Below are 23,101 nucleotides of genomic sequence, written 5' to 3' on the forward strand. Positions count from 1 at the left end.
GCATAGCAGTGAAAGCTAACACCATATTTCCTGATGATATCACCCAAGGGTAACATGTAAAGCGTAAAGAGTAACGGCCCTAGTACTGAGCCTTGTGGTACTCCATACTGCACTTGAGATCGATATGATACCTCATCATTTACTGCCACGAATTGATGGCGGTCAGATAGATACGATTTGAACCATGCCAATGCACTACCACTAATGCCAACATAATTCTCAAGTCTATTCAAGAGAATGTTGTGGTCAACAGTATCAAACGCAGCACTAAGATCCAGTAGCACTAACAGAGAGATACAACCACGATCGGATGATAAGAGTAGATCATTTGTAACTCTAATAAGAGCAGTCTCAGTACTATGGTACGGTCTAAAACCTGACTGAAAATCCTCACAGATATCATATTTCTGTAGGAAGGAAGATAACTGTGAGGATACAACCTTTTCTAATATCTTTGACAGAAATGGGAGATTCGAGATAGGTCTGTAATTAGTTAATTCGTTGGGGTCAAGTTGTGGTTTTTTAATTAGAGGCTTAATAGCAGCCAGTTTGAAGGTTTTGGGGACATATCCTAATGACAGTGATGAATTAATAATATTTAGCAGAGGATCTATGAGATCTGGAAGCATCTCTTTTAGTAGCCTAGATGGAATAGGGTCTAGCATACAAGTTGTTGGTTTAGATGATTTAACAAGTTTATACAATTCTTCCTGACCTATAGTAGAGAATGAGTTGAATTGTTCCCCAGGAGATCTATAGCGCACTATCTGATGCGACACTGTAATTGACGGCTGCATAGTGACAATTTTGTCTCTAATTGTATCGATCTTAGAAGTAAAGTAGTTCATAAAGTCATTACTGCTATGCTGATGGGCATAGTCAGTGCCTGTTGGTTCTTTATTTTTTGTTAACTTAGCCACTGTATTGAATAAATACCTAGGGTTATGTTTGTTTTCTTCTAAAAGAGTCGAAAAGTAGTCAGATCTGGCCGATTTTAACGCTTTTCTGTACGATAGGGTACATTCCCGCCAAGCAGTACGAAAAACCTCTAATTTTGTTTTCCTCCAGCTGCGCTCCATTTTCCGGGCTGCTCTCTTTAGGGCGCGAGTGTGCTCGTTATACCACGGGGTCGGACTATTTTCCTTAATCTTCCTTAGGCGCAGAGGAGCGACCGTATCTAGAGTCCTGGAAAAGAGAGAGTCAATAGTTTCTGTTACATCGTCAAGTTTTTCTGAGCTATTGGACATGCTGAGGAATTCAGATAAGTCAGGAAGATTACTTAGAAAGCAATCTTTTGTAGTAGAAGTGATGGTTCTACCATACTTGTAATAAGGAGTTGAATTTACAGTTTTAGTCATCTGGAGAATACACGAGACTAGATAATGATCAGAGATATCATCACTTTGCTGCAGAATCTCAACGGCATTGACATCAATTCCATGTGACAGTATTAAGTCTAAAGTATGATTTCGACAATGAGTGGGACCGGACACCTGTTGTCTAACTCCAATAGAATTTAGAATGTCTGTAAATGCAGCTGCCAGCGCATCATTTTCAATATCAACATGGATGTTAAAGTCACCTACTATTAAGACCTTATCTGTAGCTAACACCAGCTCAGATATAAAATCAGCAAATTCTTGAAGAAAATCTGTATGGTGCCCTGGTGGCCTGTATACAGTAGCAAGTACAAACGTCATAGGGGATTTATCATTAACAATTGTTTCTCTGGATAATGTTATATGAAGCACCATTACTTCAAATGAGTTATACTTGAAATTCGCTCTCTGTGAAACACTAAAAATATTGCTATAAATTGTAGAAACACCTCCCCCTTTACCTTTTAGACGTGGCTCATGTTTATAACAGTAATCATGAGGAGTAGACTCGTTTAAGATAATGTAATCATCTGATTTTAGCCAGGTTTCTGTCAAACATAGCACATCTAGATTATGATCAATGATCATATCATTTACAAAAAGCGCTTTTGTCGAGAGGGACCTGATATTCAAAAGGCCAAGTTTTATCATTTGTTTCTCTGTATTATGTAAGTTTTTTATTTGTTGAACGTTGATTAGATTGTTACTCTTAAATTGGTTTGGACGTCTTTTGTATTGTCTAGCTCGGGAACAGACACAGTCTCTATAGCATGATATCTAGGTGAAAGGGTCTCTATGTGCTGAGAATTAACTGATTCTGGTGACGTGAGGCGGCTAGCAGACGGTCGGATTAGCCAGTCTGTCTGCTTCCTGACCTGGGCCCCAGTTAGTCAAGTGCAAACTCTAAGACTATATGCCATATTACTAGAGAGAAGAGCAGCACCACCCCTGGAGGGATGAAGACCATCTCTTTTCAACAGGTCAGGTCTGCCCCAAAAACTTGTCCAATTGTCTATGAAACCTATGTTATTCTGCGGGCACCACTTAGACATCCAGCCATTCAGTGACGACAGTCTGCTATGTATCTCGTCACCACGATACGCAGGGAGGGGACCAGAGCAAATTACAGTGTCTGACATCGTACTTGCAAGTTCACACACCTCTTTAACATTATTTTTAGTGATCTCCGACTGGCGAAGTCGAACATCATTTGTGCCGACGTGAATAACGATCTTACTGAATTTACGTTTAGCATTAGCCAGCACTTTTAAATTTGCCAAGATGTCAGGCGCTCTGGCTCCCGGTAAACATTGGACTATGGTGGCTGGTGTCTCTATTTTCACGTTCCGTACAATAGAATCGCCAATAACTAGAGCACTTTGATCAGGTTTCTCAGTGGGTGCGTCACTGAGTGGGGAGAACCTGTTTGATGTTCTGATCGGAACGGAAGAGCGGTGTTTTGACCCGCGACTATGCCGTCTCACAGTCACCCAGTTGCCCTGCTGCAAAGGCGAAGTTACCGGAACCGAACAATGTACGGGACTTCCTAAGCTAGTCGCATCCAAAGCCATATCTAATGCCCTCACATTCTTACTATCCTCGATTAAAGTTTGGATGCGTGTCTCTAGTTCTGAAATCTTCTCTGTCAGCCTAACTATTTCCCTGCATTTATCACATGTGAATCCCTCGCTGCCGACAGAGATTGATAAACTATACATATGACAGGTGATGCAGGTTACCAGGAAAGGAGAAGAAGCCATTACTCACCGTAGATGTAGAATGATTTCAACTCACCACTGTTGTCTGATGAACTTGTGTAGAAAAAGGCGTAGAGAAAAATTAAGTGAATGGCAAGCTAACCGGCTAACACACTACAAACACGCTGCACTCGCGGTTGTACAATAAAAACGAGCGATCAACGAGAGCGAGGGAAGAAAGGAAAACGGTAGTAGACGTGAATAGAGACGTGAGTGGGAACGCATGGTTGAGGGTGGGGGAACAGAGGCAAAACAGGGGGTGGGACGGAGGGCCAGGTCCATGTAGAGGAGGTGGGCCTGGGCCATGGAGCAGTGGTAGACAGTGAAGCACTGGAGGACCTGGACCATGGAGCAGTGGCAGACAGTGAAGCACTGGAGGACCTGGGCCATGGAGCAGTGGTAGACAGTGAAGCACTGGCCTCTGGAGCAGACTCGTGGACAGACGAGGCCTCTGGAGCAGACTCGTGGACAGACGAGGCCTCTGGAGCAGACTCGTGGACAGACGAGGCCTCTAGAGCATAGTGTGCAGCCCACACACTGAAAATGGCAACGGCCATTACAGGCAGCACAGTAGATAGTGGGGTGTCTGTTGACTTTGAGGGTGTGGATGCTATGGACTTGTGGCTTGGGAGCGTGGGCTCTGCGTGGCTTGGGAGCGTGGCCTCTGCGTGATCAGCTGATACGTGAGGTGGCTTGAGAAGGTCAGAGGGGACCTGGTGAGGTTCTGGTAGGACAGCAGTTGCTTGACTTGATTCATGGAGGTCTGTCGTGACTTGACTTGACTCAGGGAGGTTTGCCGTGACTTGACTTGACTCAGGGAGGTCTGTTGTGACTTGACTTGACTCAGGGAGGTCTGCCGTGGCCTGACTTGACTCAGGGAGGTCTGTTGTGACTTGACTTAACTCAGGGGGGTCTGCCGTGACTTGACTTGACTCATGAAGAACAGCTATGATTTGACCTGGCTCATGAAGACCAGCTGTGACTTGACTTGGCTCGTGAAGGTCAGCTGTGACTTGACTTGGCTCAAGGAGATCAGCTGTGGCTTGACTTGGTTCATGAAGGTCAGCTGTGGCTTGACTTGGCTCATGAAGGTCAGCTGTGGCTTGACTTGGCTCGTAAATAACAGCAGCAACTTGACTTTGCTCATGAACATCTGCTGTAACTTGGCTTGGCTCATGAAGATCAACTGTGGCTTGGCTTGGCTCAGGGACAACAGCAGCAACTTGACTTGGCTCATGAAGACCTGCTGTAACTTGGCTTGGCTCATGAAGATCAACTGTGGCTTGGCTTGGCTCAGGGAAGACAGCTGTATCTTGGCTCGACTCATGGAGAACAACAGCTGTATCTTGGCTTTACTCATGGAGAACAGCTGTATCTTGACTTGGCACAGAAAGTGTAGCCTTGACTTGACTTGACACAGGAGGATCAGGTATCATTTGATTTGCTTTGGGTGCAGCAGACATGGCAAGATGAGATTTGGATGAGATGATTTTGACTTGATGAGGCTTAGGCGTGGCAGCCATCTTGGCCGGGGACTCAGACGGGGCAGCTGTCTTGTGAACAGGCTTGGGGATGACGGCCATCTTGTGGACTGGCTCTGGGATGGCGGCCATCTTGTGGACTGGCTCTGGGATGGCGGCCATCTTGTGGACTGGCTTGGAGATAGCAGCCATCTTGTGAGCTGGTTGTAGGAGGGCGGCCATGACAGGTGCAGACTCTGGACGGACAGGCATGGTGTGAACAGGCCCTGGAGCGGCAGGCATGGCGTGAGCAGGCCCTGGAGCGGTAGGCATGGCGTGAGCAGGCCCTGGAGCGGCAGATGTGACGTGAACAGGCTGTGGCTTGGCAGACGTGACGTTAGCAGACCTTGGCTTGGTGGATGTGACTTGAGCAAACTTTGACTTGGCAGGCATGGCGTGAACTGGCTTTGGCGTGGTGGACATGACTTGAGTAGACTTTGGCTTGGCAGGAATGGCATGATAGAGCTCTGACGTTATTTGAATAATTCCAGAAATTACTTGAGCAGGCTTTGGCTTGGCAGGTGTGACATGAACTGGTTGTGGTGTGGGGGCTACTGTGGGATTGCAGGGTCCCTCCTCTGCCATCCCAACGGTAAGAGGTGAGCCGCTCAGACAAAGTGCATAATCAATGTAAGTTTCAAGGGTCCAGTGTATCTTACCTCCAGGTAACCCTGAGCGAATGGGTTCATCTAACCCATAGCGGAAAAGGTCCTTCAGAGCAATATCATTAAAATCGACTAAATGACACAGTCCACAAAAATCCTCTACATACTCCTCTATTGCTCGGTTATCTTGATGAAGGCAGAGGAGACGAGAAGTTGCCTGGTTCATACCTGCGATCGTGGTTCCAAAAGCCGCTGGATTTTTGGGAGGCAAAGTATTCTGTAACAGGCAGGACTCGTAGGAAGCGTGTAAAATCCAAGTGCAGGCTTTATTCGAACAGATCGTGGTTAATACAGGCAGGGTCGATATCCAAACAGACAGTGGCAACGAAGACAGAGCAATGGCGTAATCCTTCAAGCAGGCAGAAAGTCAAAAACCAGGGAGAACAATCCAAAGTATCAAATAAACAAGGCTATCAAACAGTGAAAAACAATGGCAAGGAACAGGGCAAAATTATGACAGAAAACAAAGACTAAACTATGACAAAAGAACCGTAGCAATAATAAACCAGATAAACAACAGTGGAGAAACGCTTGGTAAAGTCTGCTAGGCAAAACAATACTTCACACCTGTTTGGTGTAGGCCTCCTTTTATGGCCACCAAATAGGAAGTAACCAACGAGGCAGCAGAGGGAGCAGCGACAGTCAGTTCATGGGTAAGGGCCCCTCTGCTTGCGTGGCGTTACAAAATCCTTTTCAGCTGCATTGAAACTGCATTTTTAACCTTCAATCCATTGAGCACTATTAAAGTCCACTATAGAGAAAAATCCTGGAATGCTTTCCTCAAAAAAAACTTAATTTCTTTGCAACTGAAGAGAAAAAGACATGAATATCTTGGATCACATGACGGTGAGTAAATTAACAGGAAATTTTAATTCTGGAAGTGGAGTGATTCTTTAAAATAGCTAAAATAGCTAACATAGCAGATACTTGCAAATAAGTACGAAGTTATCTATCACCTCACTGGCTTCGGTACAGCTATTGCTCATTGAGTGGAGATATATATACTAGTACCACACTTAAACAACTTTTTTGTAAGAGCAGAAAAAAAAAAAAAAAACTTAACCTCAGTATGGGCCATGGGTTTGGTGGACTGGTGTACACAATAGTCCTGCATGGACTAAAAGTCTGCTGCTGTGGAGGTTCATTTGGAGGATCAGGACCACTTTTTGGCAACAGCTGACACCCTTAAACTTTAAAGCTGTTGAAAAGTTTATATCCGTTTCAAAATATTTAAACAAAGGCTTATAAAAGGCTTTGTATCATCTCCAAAGGCATCTGGTTTCCCAAAGAAGAAAACAGATCTCTTTGTTTTGCAGGTTGTCAAGTATAAAGAGCATTTAAAATATCTTCATACTCCTAAAACTGCTGAATCAAATGTAAACACAGACGTGGTCAAGGTCTCTTGGAAAATTAACCATCTTAAGCCTGAGGCTAATTCGGCTTCAGCAGTGTACCCTTGTTATTCTGCACACACAAACACAACTACACAACACTTTGCTTAAGGAATCAATCTTGTCCACTGACAATAAGCATAGTCTCTTTATCCTGTTACTCTCTCAAACAAGACAGTCGTTTGTCCTCAGTAATGTTGTTTACTAAACTGATGTGCTCAGAAGTGCATTAAAAAAATCAATTCCAACAAATCTTGTTGCTTTGGATCATGGAGACGGAGCGCTGTTTAGAGGCCTGCTGTTTGATTTGTGGCTATCAGCCATGTGCTACTATGATTCCATCAAGATCCAACAGATTGAAATCAGTCTATTTTGTCCTATAATCCAACTTTAATAATTCAGAAACATAGCCGTCAGCTACAGCTGGGCAATATATTAAACATTTACAGTGTATTTGCAATGATTTTGTTGCTTATAAATGTATAAATCATTACTTATCAACTTGTTTGTATTTGTTTCTATAGCATTTTCAAAACATATTCTGACCTTTTTTGTGCAGCCTAATGTTGCAACCTTATGCTGTACTACTTTGAATGATACAAATAATGAATAACAAATAATGCCTGAAAACCCATTTCAGAGCAAATATACCATTTTCAGCTATACACCACCCAGCCGTAGTCTCAGCCAGAAATCACACATACTGTAACAGGGCTGCTCTTTGATGAAGCCCAGTGTGGCCTACGTAATTTATTTGTTGAGGGATTTTGAATTGGGATGGTTTGAGTTAAAAACATGCAGGGGGAAAATATAATTTCTGATGGATAGAAGCAAGTGAATGAGATAACTGATTTGACCGTGGTGAAGTGCTGTAATCTGATCCGCAGATCTGCATGTAGTGAAGTACAGTACATGACTACTGGCGCTGCCGGCTGATCTATTGATAATGACTATGTGGACTGCTTGAGTGTGGTTGATTCAAGATACTTGAAGCCTATGAGTCTACCTTGTGAAAAAGAAGTACACAAAGCCTACTTTAAATACTATTTAACTGATTTATCTGATGAAATGTAGACAGGACAAGGTGAAGACAGAAAGACAAAAGACATTAGGGCCCTATGAAATCTGTTTTGTTTTTTCCCAAATTCCGTTTTTTCCATTTTAATTTTTCTCAACTCCTTTTTAATGGTAAATTAAATTCTATTAATCAAAGAGCATGTCTAATTAATTAAAATCATGAAACTTATACAATTTCACATCAATTTAATAAAGGTTTAACAAAAATGACATGTTTAGGGCCCTGTGAAATGTTTTATTTTTTATTGTTATCAAATTCTGCGTTTTAGCATGTCTAATTATTTGAATGCATATTTAATTTATTCATATTTATTCTTAAAATAGCCCTATGAAAGGTTTGTTTTACCCTCAAAAATTATGTGTTGTGTATTTAAAATGTTCTGGTTATCAAATGAAGGCATAAAACATTAATTTCATTTATCTTTTATTTATTGAAAATTGAGCAAATTTTTTTTTTTTTTTTTGGCAAACAAAGGGGAATTTACTATTAAAATTAAAACATGGAAGAAATGTTGTGTGATTATACCCTAAAAAAGTTAAACCGGACTTTTATTTTGACGAGTTGCCGTGTCTACCTTTACATTTCTGTGTGTATATGATATAACGCTAGTTTTCTTAAAAAGGAACGGTCAAATGCTGAAATTACATGTGAGTGTCACATGCGCTTCAGTGTGTGTAGTAAACAAAACCGCTTGTCTGCTCCATTCATTAAAACAGAGACACACAGAACATGCAGGATTCACATTTAAATGGTATTTTGCGGTGTAATATTTATAGATACTAGTCCATATTGCGGTTTGATTTAAGTGTAATGACCTACTTTTGATTAATTAATTCAAACTTTGACAAATTCTGTGACATTCCGCCTTATTCAGTAAATTCCATTTTTATGACTGGATTTCGCGATTCCGTCCGCGTTTTCCAAATGCAAGACTTTTGCATTATTATGGAGTCAGTTTACCATTCCAGTTCTTTTGGAAGTGCCTTAGTGTCATTGTAAGATGCATAATTCTGGCCAAATTCTGAGGCTGCATTGCATGTATCCTGTATAATGAAGGCAATTGTGAGTGTCCAAGTGTGAGATCAGTCCAAAAGAGTCACTTAGGACGTTTAATCTAGTTAGCATGCTGCCTTAAAAAAAAGCGGTTATGCTCACTGGGTTTTCACTTGGACTAGAGCTGTATACTAGACTAAAATCTTTCAAGGCACGGTTAAAACCAGGTCTGTAGGCTTTTGTCAGATTCAAGTCAACTGTATATGACTACATTTAGCATTTACATTATTTAGTTTTCTCAGACTCGCATCTTCATCTTAATCATCATCAGTTATGTTTCTTGTCTCTGTTTCGCCCCTACAGCCATTGAGACTCAGAGCACCAGTTCTGAGGAATTGGTCCCCAGTCCCCCATCACCTCTACCCCCTCCTCGTGTCTACAAACCCTGCTTCGTCTGCCAGGACAAGTCCTCGGGGTACCACTATGGTGTCAGTGCCTGTGAAGGCTGCAAGGTAAACATGCTATTCATCCCTTCATCCCACCAAATGGAAGCCATACAAAAAATATTCAAGTTTTCTCACCTGCACATTCTGCTACCCTGCCTCCGGTCTGCCCTCTAAACAAAATAAGGTTCAAACCCATTTGTGTTCAATTATTTAGAGTGAGTGCTGTAGAGTGTCAGCCTAAGATAAATAATGATGTTTAATGTTTGCACGTCTGGTGGATTAATGCAGGTTTCACGGTTTCTTACACTGAAAAAAATATTTTGCTGGTTCAACTTAAAAATTGTACTTCATGTGGTAACAGCTACAATAACTGGTTTTGTTGAAATGAAATAAATTATTTAAGATGACTGATTATAACTGAATTCAACCAACCTGAAAAAAGAAAAGTTTTACTGAAGCATAACAGTCAGTAGATGTAACCTGATTTCTCCATTTAGGTAAAATTGTCACCATTGTTGAGATTCATGCGCTGATTCTTGATCTTTGTGAGTGAAAAAGACAGCTTAAAACACTTTCTATATAATAAAAGATAAAAATGACAATATCTGATTATCATGACATCATGAGACTAACAGCCAGTGTTGGGAAGGTTACTTTGGAAATGTAATAGGTTACAGATTACAAGTTACTTATTTAAAATGTAATAAGTAGTGTAACTTTTCAATTACTTTATAAAAGTAATGTAACTTATTACATTGATTACTTTTTGATTACTTTTCTAAATTTCTAATATTTTCAACTGTTAATCATTTTGAAACATTTAAACCAGGCTGAGTTAACCTTACAGTAGCACTTAACACTGATTATTGTCAGACTCTCAAAACCCTTTATCACTTGAATTAAGATTATAATAAGTAAGGGATAATATACGTCTTTATTTTGCGATAACAACTGGCTGGATGTACATTATTACACTTATTACACAGCTGCTTGCAACAAAAGTAAATTGTTAGACACAAAACACTGATCTGAGTTGAAATATTTGAACGCAAAGCTTCCATGAAGAAATCAGTTGCTAGCAAACGGCAAGTTCAAACTAGACAGACATTTAAGGATACGATGCAGTCATACCACTTTTATTACACAATCATTTCACCACATAAATAAGTACTAGTACTTACAGTACTAGGTTGTTAGTTATCTTATAATCCATTATAGTACAAAAATGGCTTTAGCTGCGTTTGTATGAAACAATAGAATGAATGATACCAGGCTGACAGAAATTGTATACATAATATTGAATTGAGTTTTAATATCTTAAAAAGCTAACCAAATGCAAAGCTTCCTCCAAAAAAAACTATCAAGTGAACAGCGCCGATGTAAGTTGCCCAGATGAGCCTCTGTTATTAGCGTTGACCAGTTGTTATCAGAGAATGTCAGAATGTCAGAATCAAGCATTTCACAGAGCCGTGTAATAATTTAATTTAGCCACCACAAATTCAGACTTAACACCTCTTATTTACTTTGAGGTCATTCTGAGGTTAAATACAGATGTAAAATCGTAACAAGAAATAGTTCAGTAGCTCTGATACTGGTTCTGAAATCAAATGTTTGCATTGTTATGACAGGAAACACTGGCATCTAACAATGCCTTGGAAAAAACAATTAATCTTAAGAAATAAAGTATATGCATAAACCCAAATAGTAAATAAAAGTGTTATCGAATAAGCATGTGTCCTATTCTGTGTCCTAAACTCTTGAAACATTGGTGTCTCATTTTAGAGCAGTCAATACTTTAAAGAAAGTCAGTTAAATCTGTGTGTGTGTGTGTGTGTGAAAAAAATCAGATGTAATCCCCTTTGTAATCATTAACATTTTCAAAAGTAACTTTAATTTAATTACACTTATTTTCTCAGTAACTGTAACTAATTACAATGACATTTATTTTAAATTAAATTACGTAATTCCATTACATGTAACTAGTTACTCCCCAACACTGCTAACAGCTAACGTTCTCAGACACCAGACTCCTGATGTGACCTGTGAGTCTGACATTACATGAGGACTAGGTCAATAAGTACCCAAGATCTGATCAGAGTTTCTCTCATAACTGCTGCAATAACAAATGTGCCTTAGAAATACACAGTTGCAACAATCAGAGAAACACCGGTGTTAAGTATTCAAGAATCAAGAGCCCAGTTAAATCAAACATCTCCACAATGGTGACTTCAAACTTGATTATTTTCAATAAAACATCAACATCTAAACCTCAATTCTCAATAAGAAGAAGAAGATGTCAGTGTTTGGGATTGATAGCCACATTTACTCTCAAAAATGTGAGTAAATCTCAAAATCTCACAAAAGCTTAAAACAGAGGCTTGGAATAATGCTTTACATTTCCGGTCTCTGGTGTTTCTAGTCAAATTAACGTTTGCATTTTTTAATAAAAAATTCTGAACTGATAATTTAACAATAACCCTATGAAAATGGGTTTAAAAAGCACATGGCACAATAGTTGTATCACTTTACAGTGTAGCTATGACATCTTTTTGCAGTAGCTCACCTGTCATAGTTTAATGAGTGGGTGGATGACATGAAGCGACTCGAGGTTAGCTGCACTGAAAACACATGAGCGCATATATCCTACATCAGGCAAAGTTTGGGGGACTTTGTCCACAAAATTATAAGACCATGCATTATTTTATTATTTAATAGTATTATTATTTCATTTGGTCACACTTTATATTAGGTGGCCTTAACTACTATGTACTTACATCAAAAAATAAGTATGAGGTGGGATACAGGTAAGGTTAGGGACAGGTTTGGTGGTATAGGTTTAAGGGTGGGTTAAGGTGTAAGGGATGGGTCAACAGTGTAATTATCTTTTTCTTAGCTGAAGCTTAAAATATAATATACAGGTAACATTTGAATAGGTTGACCTAAAAAACTCCTCCCCTGAGTATCAGTGATCTAAGACATGACACTTGACTGAATGAAAACGAATTAATTCATCTCAGTATCCTCTTCTTATTTGATGTTTTTAGATGAGAAATAGATTTGTTGTAACTAGCAAAAATGCCTAGGAGTTATAAGCATAAGGCATAAGCTGAAAGAAACAGAGGGATATAAATACACAGGATAACAAGAAACAAACAAGGTAAGCATGCACGTGTAAATTATTTAAAATTAACTTAAAATCTTCAAGTCTTCAGCATTTAGGTCAAACTTCAGGAATCTCTGCATTGCATGAACAAACATTATATGTGAAAACAATGAGGTTTTAAATAATTTTTAAATAATAAGTGTATTATTATTTAATACAGAAGCATAGATCACAGATTTATTTACTTGACATTTACATGGCCAAAAAGGTAAATTGAAACATACTTAAATATCCATATAAACACTCATTCTGCAACATGTGATGAGTGAGAAGGGTAAGCAAAAAGGCCAGACTGCCTTAGAATGGGTGACATTAACAGCTTCAGAGGATTAGAATAAGGATTATGGGATCTTTCTGTGTCATATACAGTATACGTCCCTCTGGGCACAGCGCCATTGTAAGAAACTTTTTTCTAAGGATGAACTTCATGGAATAATAGGCGAGTCGAGGGTGCTCTATAGCCACAGGGTCTAAAATCACACACACACACACACACACACACATATATAAATAAATAATTTTGTATGATTTTTAAGCTGTTTTCCACATGGAGACCAAAAACCTGTTTTTACTATCCTTGTGGGGACATTTGAACACCTGAACTACACATTTCAAGTATATAATACAGAGTCATGTTTCACTGCTGTCAAAAAAAAGAAAGAAAGAAAGAAAGAAAGAAAATGCAAAATGTTTATTGTATGTATCTGACATGGAAACTTTGTTGCATTTGGATGCTGGTGTGGTCTGGATATACAGTCACAAAGGCACAGAAATCTATAACCACATGTGAATTCACAAACACACTACATGACTACATTTGAAGCCTGCAGCGAATATATAGACAATAGGATTTAATGTCACTCTCCAAGGCTGCTGTTTTGAATTAATAATACATTATAAATAAATAATGGAAGTGTTAAATATACCACATATTTATGTGTCTGACACTGTGCACCATGCAACATGTCTTTTTAATAAAAGTGTGATTTTTGTTTTTTAAGGAATGTGCAATTTTGTCGTTATTGGGGAAATTGTGTTTATTATTATTAATATTATATATATATATATATATATATATATATATATATATATTTTATATATATATATATTTATTTTTTTTTATTTTTTTTTTTTTTTGTAGATGCAGTATTCACACAAACTCATAATTTGGTCAAACACCTTTTAACTTTTCAAATTTTTGCCCCATAATGCATCTGATTTCTAGTTCTCTGCCTGGTGATTCACACACATGAAGCCAAGAAGAATGTGAGCCCAAAGACACAAATGATGCATGTGGCTCTCTTTTGCTCATTTGCATCATTTGCCATGAGCATGCTTTGTTTGATATTGGGTTGGAGATCTGATTTGAATTGGTAACATAGTGAGGAAACATATGGCTGAGCATACGTGTATGCATATGCATACAGAAAAGACACATCTCAAGCTAAGCCAAGGAAAGGCGCCAGACTTGCTGCGGTCTGTTTGCTTTGACTCTGTAATCCTTTTTGACATTGGCATCTTTCTGACATGTGTCCTCTGTCTTTCTGTTGCTTAAACTTGCTGTCCCTCACAAGTTTTCAAAAACTTTGAGAGATTAAGAACACTTTGCACTGAGGATAAATTGCTGGCATCTCTTCCTTTCCTGTTACCTGGATGTGTGCTGTGTTCACAGTGCAAGTTAAAGCAAAAATATCTTCTGAGGTGGAGTTTGCGTGGACTGAGCACATATTGCACTCTGTAACTGGCTGAAAACACTGTGTTTGACAGAAAAAGCACAGCTCATTCACATTAAAAACTGCACGTTCCATATTTATTTAATTTAATCACAGTCATTGCTTTTACAAGGACATATCATAATTGTCTTTTTTTTCCCTTTTTTTTTGCACAGTCCTACTTTCAAACTATTTTGATTAAATGAAGACCTTGAAATATACCTTTATTTCAATGTTTTCAGATCATTTTGTAATGCACTGTCAAGAGATAATCAAATGCTTTTTGTAATTTCTCATGAAAAAGGAGTGTGCTTAATTGTACTGAATGTAGTTCAATACACATGAAAACTGTACTTTCAGATAATATAATATTACTGAAATGAAAGGCCACACCTTAAGTACACTTATGAAAAGTGTACTTTGCAATACTGTTAAATTAGTTTTAAAAATTAAAATATATTTTACAGTCTTTATGGTTCAATAAAACTATTATGTTGTTAGTATGTTGACTAATATGTTTATATGCTAATAAGTTAAAGGATGTGTGAAGTACAGGTTTGTAATTTAACTGTTGTTTTAAAATGTGAATATTACGTTGATATACGTTAAATGTACTAAACTGCAACTTCTTTGTTACACATGTGTAATTACAAATGCATGACATACAGGTTTCCGTAGAAATGACATTAAAATATATTTTAATTACCATAAATGATTGTCACGTAGGTGGTGTTGTAGTCAAACACCCACAACAAAAGCTCACCATATAAAAAGTCTTGGTAATGCTTTAGAATCCTGTTGATTCTTTAATCAATAACTACATAGGAACAAATGACAAATGCACTATTCACATTCTAGTAACTACTACTAACTAACAAGTAACTCTGATTAACGAATTACTTAAAAAACAAAAAAAGTAATAGTGCTGAGTTAAAAGTGGTAGTTCAATTTCAGCTAAGCATTGCAAAATATTGTACGCATGTTCATAATTAATATGAATAATGAATACTTTTGTTTACTAGAAGTTTTCTTTTTCCTTCTGAAAGCTGAACATTTGGCAGTACAGTCCACTGAACATATGTCTATCTCTCACAGCCTCATTTTCATTCCTGTAAAAAATTAAATATGACACTGCTCTGACAAAGGTCTATTGTACTTTTGAAATTACTTATGATGTTCTTAAGTCCCACTTAATAAGCATAAGTCCAACAAACTGCATAATAATTTAAACTATAATATATTTTCATTTAATTTCAAATAACATGCAATTAAATGTCCAATCAGTACTCTTTTAAAAATATACCTAAGTGTACTTTTTTTTCACAAGAAATTGAATAGATTATGAGAGAAATCTGCCTTTTAATTTCTTTGTAATACCAACCAGCATACAGCATGTTTTAAATAAAATTACAGTGCTTTCAGAAAAATATTGTCCACAAGTTTTGCCTCACCATAGAAGCAAGGTCTGCATCATGCATCATGACTTGCACTTTTAATTATCTTATTGATGTGGCCATTAAAATTCTGCATTACGCTTTAATATACTTTAAGGAATTTCATACACTGTTCTCCTTGACCTTCCCCAGCTAATGTGCGTAGAGAATTTATGCATTACCTTATTCAATTAAAAGCCTCAAGTATGTGATGTAATGAAAGCATCAATGGCAGCCTCCTTCTAAAAGCATCAACAGGACAGATACTCTTTGTGTAAAGAGTTTATGTTATTGTCAGGACATACTGTTCCCACAGGGTGAAATAAACACCAAACTATAGAGGCTGCTGCGATACTGAACTTTTCCATTAAGGGACAATCTTTGCCTCCTTAAATTGATACCAGCAGGCATTTTTACCTTTATTATGCATCATCTTTTCTGTCAAATGCTGACATTTAGTCAACAAATTCAGTTAGAATAATAAGACTGTAGGACTATCGCCAAATCAAATTAAATCCCTGTCAACAAGATCCATTTTTGCACTGCAGAGGTGGCCTAGGTCTGTAAATGTACATTTCTGGCAGAGATAGGAAGTAACGAAGTACAAATACTTCGTTACTGTACTTAAGTAGATTTTTCTGATATCAGAAAAATACCAGAAAAATACTTTACTTCACTATTTATTTTTCTGACTACTTTTTACATTTACTCCTTACATTTTTACACAAATATCTGTACTTTCTACTTCTTACATTTTCAAACCAGGCTCGTTACTTTAGTTTTAATCAGCATTTGGTGGATCACCATTCGATAACACATCTCCAATAAATCATGGATCGGTTAGTCTTGACTGGCGCAATTCGGCTCGCACACGCTCTGCGTCTCCGCCAAATCAGTTACAAAACTACAGCAGCAGTACTATAAATGAAACGAAACTAAATTCCTAAATTACTAAGTTACAATAGTAATTTAGCAAACAAATGTTATAAAACATCGTTTTGTAATACATTCAGAGGGAGCTAGGTCAGATAACAACACAACCCTTATGAAAATGAAAACCAAAATCCATGGTTACTATAGTTAAACCATGGTAACCACAAATGAACCATGGTTTTGCTACACTAACCATAGTCTAACCATGAGATGTGTAGTAAAACTATGCTCGTAGTTAAATCAAACCAGATTGTAATCAATCTGCCCAAAAAACAAAACAAAAAAACCTGGTTACTATACTTTTACTGTAATAAACCATGGTTAATTTTGGCCACAGAAAAATATGATTCATGATAATGCAATAACATGTTCAGTATTAGGATTTTTCTGTAAAGATATTATCATGATGTAATCATTATTGTACTAATTTTGATATTTAGGCAATTTAGAAAGTATAGTTTTCTTAAATCTATAGTATTTAAGCCATTTTAAGATAAAACAACAACACCTAGTCATAATGTGATACTTAAAATTGAACTTCATTAGCTAACAAATTTTAAATGTAAGTTAATTTGTATTAATGTGTCAATATGATGTGAGGTCCAGTTACCAGCATGACACTGAAACAGGTAGTAGTAATGGGTACTTTGTACTTAAGTACATGTCTGAGCCCATAGTTCTTTACTTTAACTTAAGTTAAAAAGTGTAGTCAGTACTTCTACTTTTACCAGAGTGTTTTTAAACATGAGTACTTCTACTTGAGTGAAGGATGTGTGTACTTTTGCCATCTCTGATTTCTGTATTTGTATTATTGTAACTTTGCTGTCATTATTGTATCCCTTTACTCCTTTAGCATTTAATACAATATACATTGAGATTGTTTGCTACAGCACCTGCTCTGAGCTTGCGGCGTGCTGTTTGTTAGTCCAAGCTGATTAATGCTTCTTGTAGTGTGGCGGCATTTGGAGTGTTTGCCATTTCATACGTTTCTCATATGCGACAGAAATGGCTGCACATCATCAAAGGGAGTTAAGCAAATTTGCAAAAAAATGTGTTAAGTGCACTTTTTCTTCTTAGTGTGAACATTCAAAACTGTATAGTGGCTTAGTATTCAAATTGGAGTGTTGCAGGATTAATTAATTATTTAAGTTTCTGGATGCCACATCTCTAATTCTGGGACAGCAAACTTTCTAGAGCTGAGGTATCCTGTATGAGGTATTCTGTAAGACACAGAACAGATGTAGAAGCCACCATCTTTGAACTTCCAAAGCCCTGGCATCACTTGATCATCAAAGAAAGTGAGTCTGAAATGAGGATGGGGTTTAGAGACGCCAGAAGTGTCCTCCTCCATTAGCAAGTGATACTTCAATATCGATTCATTTATTTGTTTGTTTATATAAAGAGGCTTGTGTTTTGTGCACGAGGTGCACCAAAATGTGCTCTGATCAGATGCATCAGCACTTTTAATTTACTATCCACAACCTTTGGGGGAAATACACTTTAGCATCCTTTAAAAATATATATATATTACTAAAATGGAAGTGACATACTTTAAAAGAAAATGCTCAAGGGCAAACTGAATTTAAAGTTCTTGGGGCTCTTAATTGCATGTTAATTGTGATTAAATGAAAATGTATTGGGTGAACCTAAAAGTGTTTTGACCCATATGCTCATCCTAAAATGTTCTTTAATGTACAATCACTAAAAGAAATGTGTCCGAGCAATTGTAAAAAAAAGAAAAAAAAATGTAAATGTACTGTTAACTGTAAACTGAGCCTATTTTTAAGTGAAAAAGATCAAGTTCACCCTTGTACTATTTAAGCAATTCCACCTAAATATGTAAGTTTAAAAAGTATTATGCAAAACATATGCTGGAGTACTATGTCATTATCTCTGAGTACATAAAATGTAGACTGAAAATATACATATTTTTATTTTAAAATAAGTGTACTAATGGCATATAGATAATTGTTTTAAAGTTTATTTTATATAGCGCCCTTCTACAAACTCAAGGTCACTTTACAATATCGATAAATGTAACAGGAGACACATAAAAAAATATAGAATACAGATAAACATAAAATCCATAGCAAAAATCAAATCATGTAGTCAGAGATCAGGAAAACAAGAAAAGATGTGTTTTAAGGTGGGTTTTTAGATGTGTGAACTTGTTTTTTGTTTTTTTTGTTTTTTTAAGGATAGATAAGATAAGATAGCTACAGCAGAATAAAAACAACTGATTTCTCTCATACTGATGAAGAAAGAAATAACATGTGGGTTGAAAGATTGGAATTGAGAATGTAGCTACTTTCTAAAATCCTAGACACTTTCTTCTTCACACAGTTGTGAAGTTCAGGCTTTTATTTGATGTGCTCCCTCTGGTTTTGTTGTTTTGTTTTGGAGATCCCTTACATTTCATCTCAATCCGAGTATAAAAAGAATACTTGAAGAAAAGTAAGATGATGACAGGCGGCTATTATAAGATTATTAATCAGGAATATTTATTTGAGAGGTAGCTTAGCAAGCAGTGTGCATGCATGTGTCGTGCATTAACACTTATATATTATTTAAATCCAAATCCAGCTCAGGTAATTTACCTTTGATTCCCATTTCCTATCCAATTAAAGGGAAAACAGGCCAAAAAATTAGGCCACAGTTCTCTGGAATACCTGATTCTGAATGGTCAATTGTAGCATACGAGCACAACTTTCACGCCCCTCACATCACATGTGAGAAGCACACTTCTTGTTTCTTATAAATACAACTGGTGCTATTTTGCATCTCAGTTTTCAATTTTATATGAAATAAAATGAGAGAATTACAGTATTTATACTAATTTCATTTCGTGCACAAATATTTGTTATTTTGATCATTTTGTTATTAGCGGAATACTTATATACAGGTAATATTTTAAAACAGCTGTGTAATCATTAGTATTACATTATCCTTACTTACATGTCCTTCTTGTTAAAACTTGTTTGTCAGACTACTAAAGTGAATTAGCTTTAAATATTATATAGGTCATGCCCTGTAATTTTCACAATAGTTATTTGTCAGTAATGATAATGATCGTGTGGCTGACTGATCGCCTGCCATCAGGTGGACTGAGTTTTGTGTGTATGTGAGACCAGACATTTGGCACTGTTTCAGATCCATATCTCTCTTTGGGAAGTGCCAAGCCTTACACACACTTACGACACAGGCTTTCCCACCGATCTGCTTCAGTTTCATCAAACTTTAATGCCGTGTCATCCAGCCGTACAGACCCGGTATAAAGTGGTTTCATGTTACGCCATTGTTCCCTGAACTTCAGCAGTAAATGGCTTCTTTAAAATGTCCAGAGATTTTGGTTCTGTCTGCTGTGTAATTTGGTCTGGCGGGGCTGTTTGTGAACCTTTCTTACAGTGAGGGACACTGGAGGTCTTTTGGGTCTGTCACTGATATGTTCTGCCTAGGATGTGAGGCTTAGACCCCTGTAGACCTGCCATTTAATCAGACTAAATGCTTGTTTATAGAAAAGAGGGAAAATGTTACTACTTTATAGCTAAGGAGACTAGACTGAGTTCTCAGTTAAGGTTAAAGGTTGACAAGTAAAATGAGACAATTATCTTATGCTAATAGACTAGCACATGAGGCTGCCACAGTGCATTACCATGTTTTTTAAGAACTGTGAGGGGTTTAGAATTACTCAAGCCATCTGTGTTGTTCAACCTTTCCAAGAATGAGATAAGAGCTCATTGGATCGCTGCTTAGAGACCTATAGAGCGAGAGCACAAGGGAGGCGTAACCTATAGTCTCTTGTCTATTTGGCCATTAAAAGGGTTCTTTTTGACTACAGCTATCTAGTTCTTACTCTGTTATCTTTTGTGGTTTTATGTTCTTGGAGGAGAAAATGACAAAAATGTCGACTTGTCCTGTTAGCTGTGACACGACCTGACCATGACATCCCTTTCCTACATGTTCAACAGAAACACAGACATCCCAAAAACTCCACCACTCTGCTATTGCTACTCACAATGTAGAAACATGAGATCTGTTTCTCTCTTTGCAACTTTCTCTGAAACTAAAGGCCCAGATGTACCTCAAGCAAACTTGAAGAGAATCGTGTGATGTCATTTTGAACTAAATCTGGCTAAAACAAAGTTCAGTTCAGTAGTTCAAAACAGCTCACCAAAGCAAATGTTCAGGTAAACTTCACTCCGGCTTGTAAACACCTTCGAACTACAAAAGGTCTGTGGTGGTAGCGTTCAGTACATATTTAAATATTTTTCCAAACACCTCTTCCAGCAGTGTGGGCAGCATTAAAAATGTTTTAAAAAACAGTATACCATTGTTCAGGTATTTCAAACTTCTTTCAACTCCTGAGTGCAGAAGGAAAAGGAACGTTGCAATAATTATATCAGGGCCTTAAAGGTATGAATCACAGCAGGCCTTCTTTGTGTAACTTCATCCCATTTTTAGAGGTGTTATTTAGGGTTATGGATTTAAACAAACTCCCTAATTTTGTGCCTGGTAAACGATAAAGATAGAAAAGAAACACAGACCTCTATACCCTTAGTAAGTGTAGTGCCATGTTAGAGAAGTACAGTATTTTCAGTAAATTGTTCTTCATTAAACAGGTTAAAAAAGTGGAATATGATCTAGACACTTTATACAGTTCATGCTGTTTAAAAAAACTATGTCTTTTCCTTACAGTCTCATTTTGAGTAAAATGCCAACCTGGTAAGTAACCCAGCTGCCTTAAAATTTTACGTTGAATCAACTCAAATATCTGAGTTGTCACTTAGTATAATTTAAACATTTCAAGCTGAATAAACTTTTTTTGAGTTGACTGAACTTAAAAATTTTAAGGCAGCCAGGTATCACATTTTTCATTTAAGTTGACTCAACAAATTGTTTTTAACAGTGTGACCATATTGCTGTGCAAAGGCAAAAGACTGTAACTTTGTTTTTTGTCAAAAATGAGTTGATATTGATATTGATATTTTTGGGACATTCAAGACATCCTTTATCATGTGCATAAGTATCTTAAGTCAATTTAGTTGTTTTTCCAAGAAAATCCCCTGGAGAAACCAAGGCAGAACACCATATAACACCAGTTACCACTAAGAGTTTGCAATTAAATTCATATCCTACCTTTCTTGTAACCCAATAAAATCTATCCATGGCGATGAACTTCATCTGAGATGTTTAATCCGCAAGCATTCTGAGCATTCCCATTTGCTGGCATTCACATCAATCCACAAGTCATTCTTTTAGGTTTGGCTATTTCATTCAAGTCAATATAAAATCAATTATGCTATGTCTAGCATTCTCTTACGTTACTGAGCATAGCAAATAAATTGGTTGCAAAACGGCATCCACTTACATGTTTAACTTAGTCTGCTTGTTCTGGTCAAAAAAATGAATACAGTCACATTAATACATGCAGTGGTTCTCAAAGTGTGATACGAGTACTGGTAGTGTTATCCAGGCTCCCTTTAGTGGTATGCAGAGGGATCACTAAATTAAATATAAATTAATGTTAAAAAACAATACATTTTAACTTAATCTTCATTCGAGTAAAGGTTTTTTTTTTTTTGTACATTTAAGTACAGTACAGTTTTTATTTAACTTTTAGGTTGTTGTACATTTTAATTTGGTCTGGTTTTTATGGTGGTACTTGGAGAGCCAAATATTTTGTTATTACTTGGCATAAAAAGTTTGAGAAGCACTGCAATAGCCTATGAGACAGCCCATGATCAGTAGATTTTATACAGGTGTTACTATAACGATTTTGAAAATGGTGATCAGCAACCAAATATTGATAATGTGGAAGTTACTGGCTTTTGCCTTGGTGTGACTTCTCACTTTTTGCAGACACTGTAAAGGCAGAGTACAGTAACTTCAAAATAGGGGTAAAAATCAAGCTCACATTTTTTTTAGTGTAGATAATTTTCATTACTAAAACGTCTAATTGCCACATTTCCAGTGTCCTACCTATAATTAATTTGGCTGGACAAATAAAAAAACTTTAAAGTCATTTTTTTTCAGTTTCACACTCGTACATGTGGTATGTTTTATGTGACATTGGTTTTTTACATGTTACCACAGTTCTGACTTAAAGGGGTCATCGGATGCTAAGTTCACTTTTTCATGCTGTTTGAACATTAATGTGTGTTGGCAGTGTATGTACAAATCTACCCTATAATGATAAAAATCCATGCAGCGGTTTTTAATTAATCTGTAAAAATAATATCCCCTTTTTCAAATCGAGCCATTCTCAAATGCCTGTCGTTGTTGCGTCACACCCGCAGAGGCCGCTCCCATGATAGCTGATTGACATGAGCGATTTACCTTGAATCAGCCGTCACAGTCTGCCCTCTTTGTTTCGATGCTGGAGCAGGGATGTAAGTTAGACAAGAATATAACTAGGCTAAACGCGGCTAAACGCGGCTACATGTGGCTAATGTAAACAATAGCATCTTTCCACAGAGAGAAGAGAGGGGCGGGGTGAGCAGAGCTCATTTGCATTTAAAGGAACAACCCCTTAAAATGAGATGATTTTTGCAGAGCTCATTTTGACAAGGTAAAAAGGGTGTTTTTTTACAAAACCATTGAGAATTTTTAATCAAAGTATATTAGAGACTTT

General features: G+C 37.2%; 2 protein-coding genes across 3 annotated transcripts in view; one reads left to right on the forward strand and one right to left on the reverse strand.

Annotated features, from left to right (window-relative positions):
* The window catches only part of LOC127182184 (retinoic acid receptor beta), a 239,412-nt gene that overhangs the window by 151,759 nt on the left and 64,552 nt on the right, over window positions 1-23,101 (forward strand). For both annotated transcript variants that reach the window (XM_051137332.1, XM_051137333.1), the window contains one exon: window positions 9,147-9,295. In XM_051137332.1, the coding sequence (XP_050993289.1) occupies window positions 9,147-9,295 (149 nt within the window). The remainder of the gene's footprint in view (window positions 1-9,146; window positions 9,296-23,101) is intronic.
* LOC127182187 (zinc-alpha-2-glycoprotein-like) overlaps window positions 898-23,101 on the reverse strand; it is a 195,353-nt gene continuing 173,149 nt past the window's right edge. The window contains exon 6 of the mRNA XM_051137340.1: window positions 898-926. Coding sequence (XP_050993297.1) covers window positions 913-926 — 14 coding nt within the window. The 3' untranslated portion in view covers window positions 898-912. The remainder of the gene's footprint in view (window positions 927-23,101) is intronic.

Source organism: Labeo rohita, chromosome 19 (genome assembly GCF_022985175.1).
Source record: "Labeo rohita strain BAU-BD-2019 chromosome 19, IGBB_LRoh.1.0, whole genome shotgun sequence".
Lineage (NCBI taxonomy): Eukaryota > Metazoa > Chordata > Actinopteri > Cypriniformes > Cyprinidae > Labeo > Labeo rohita.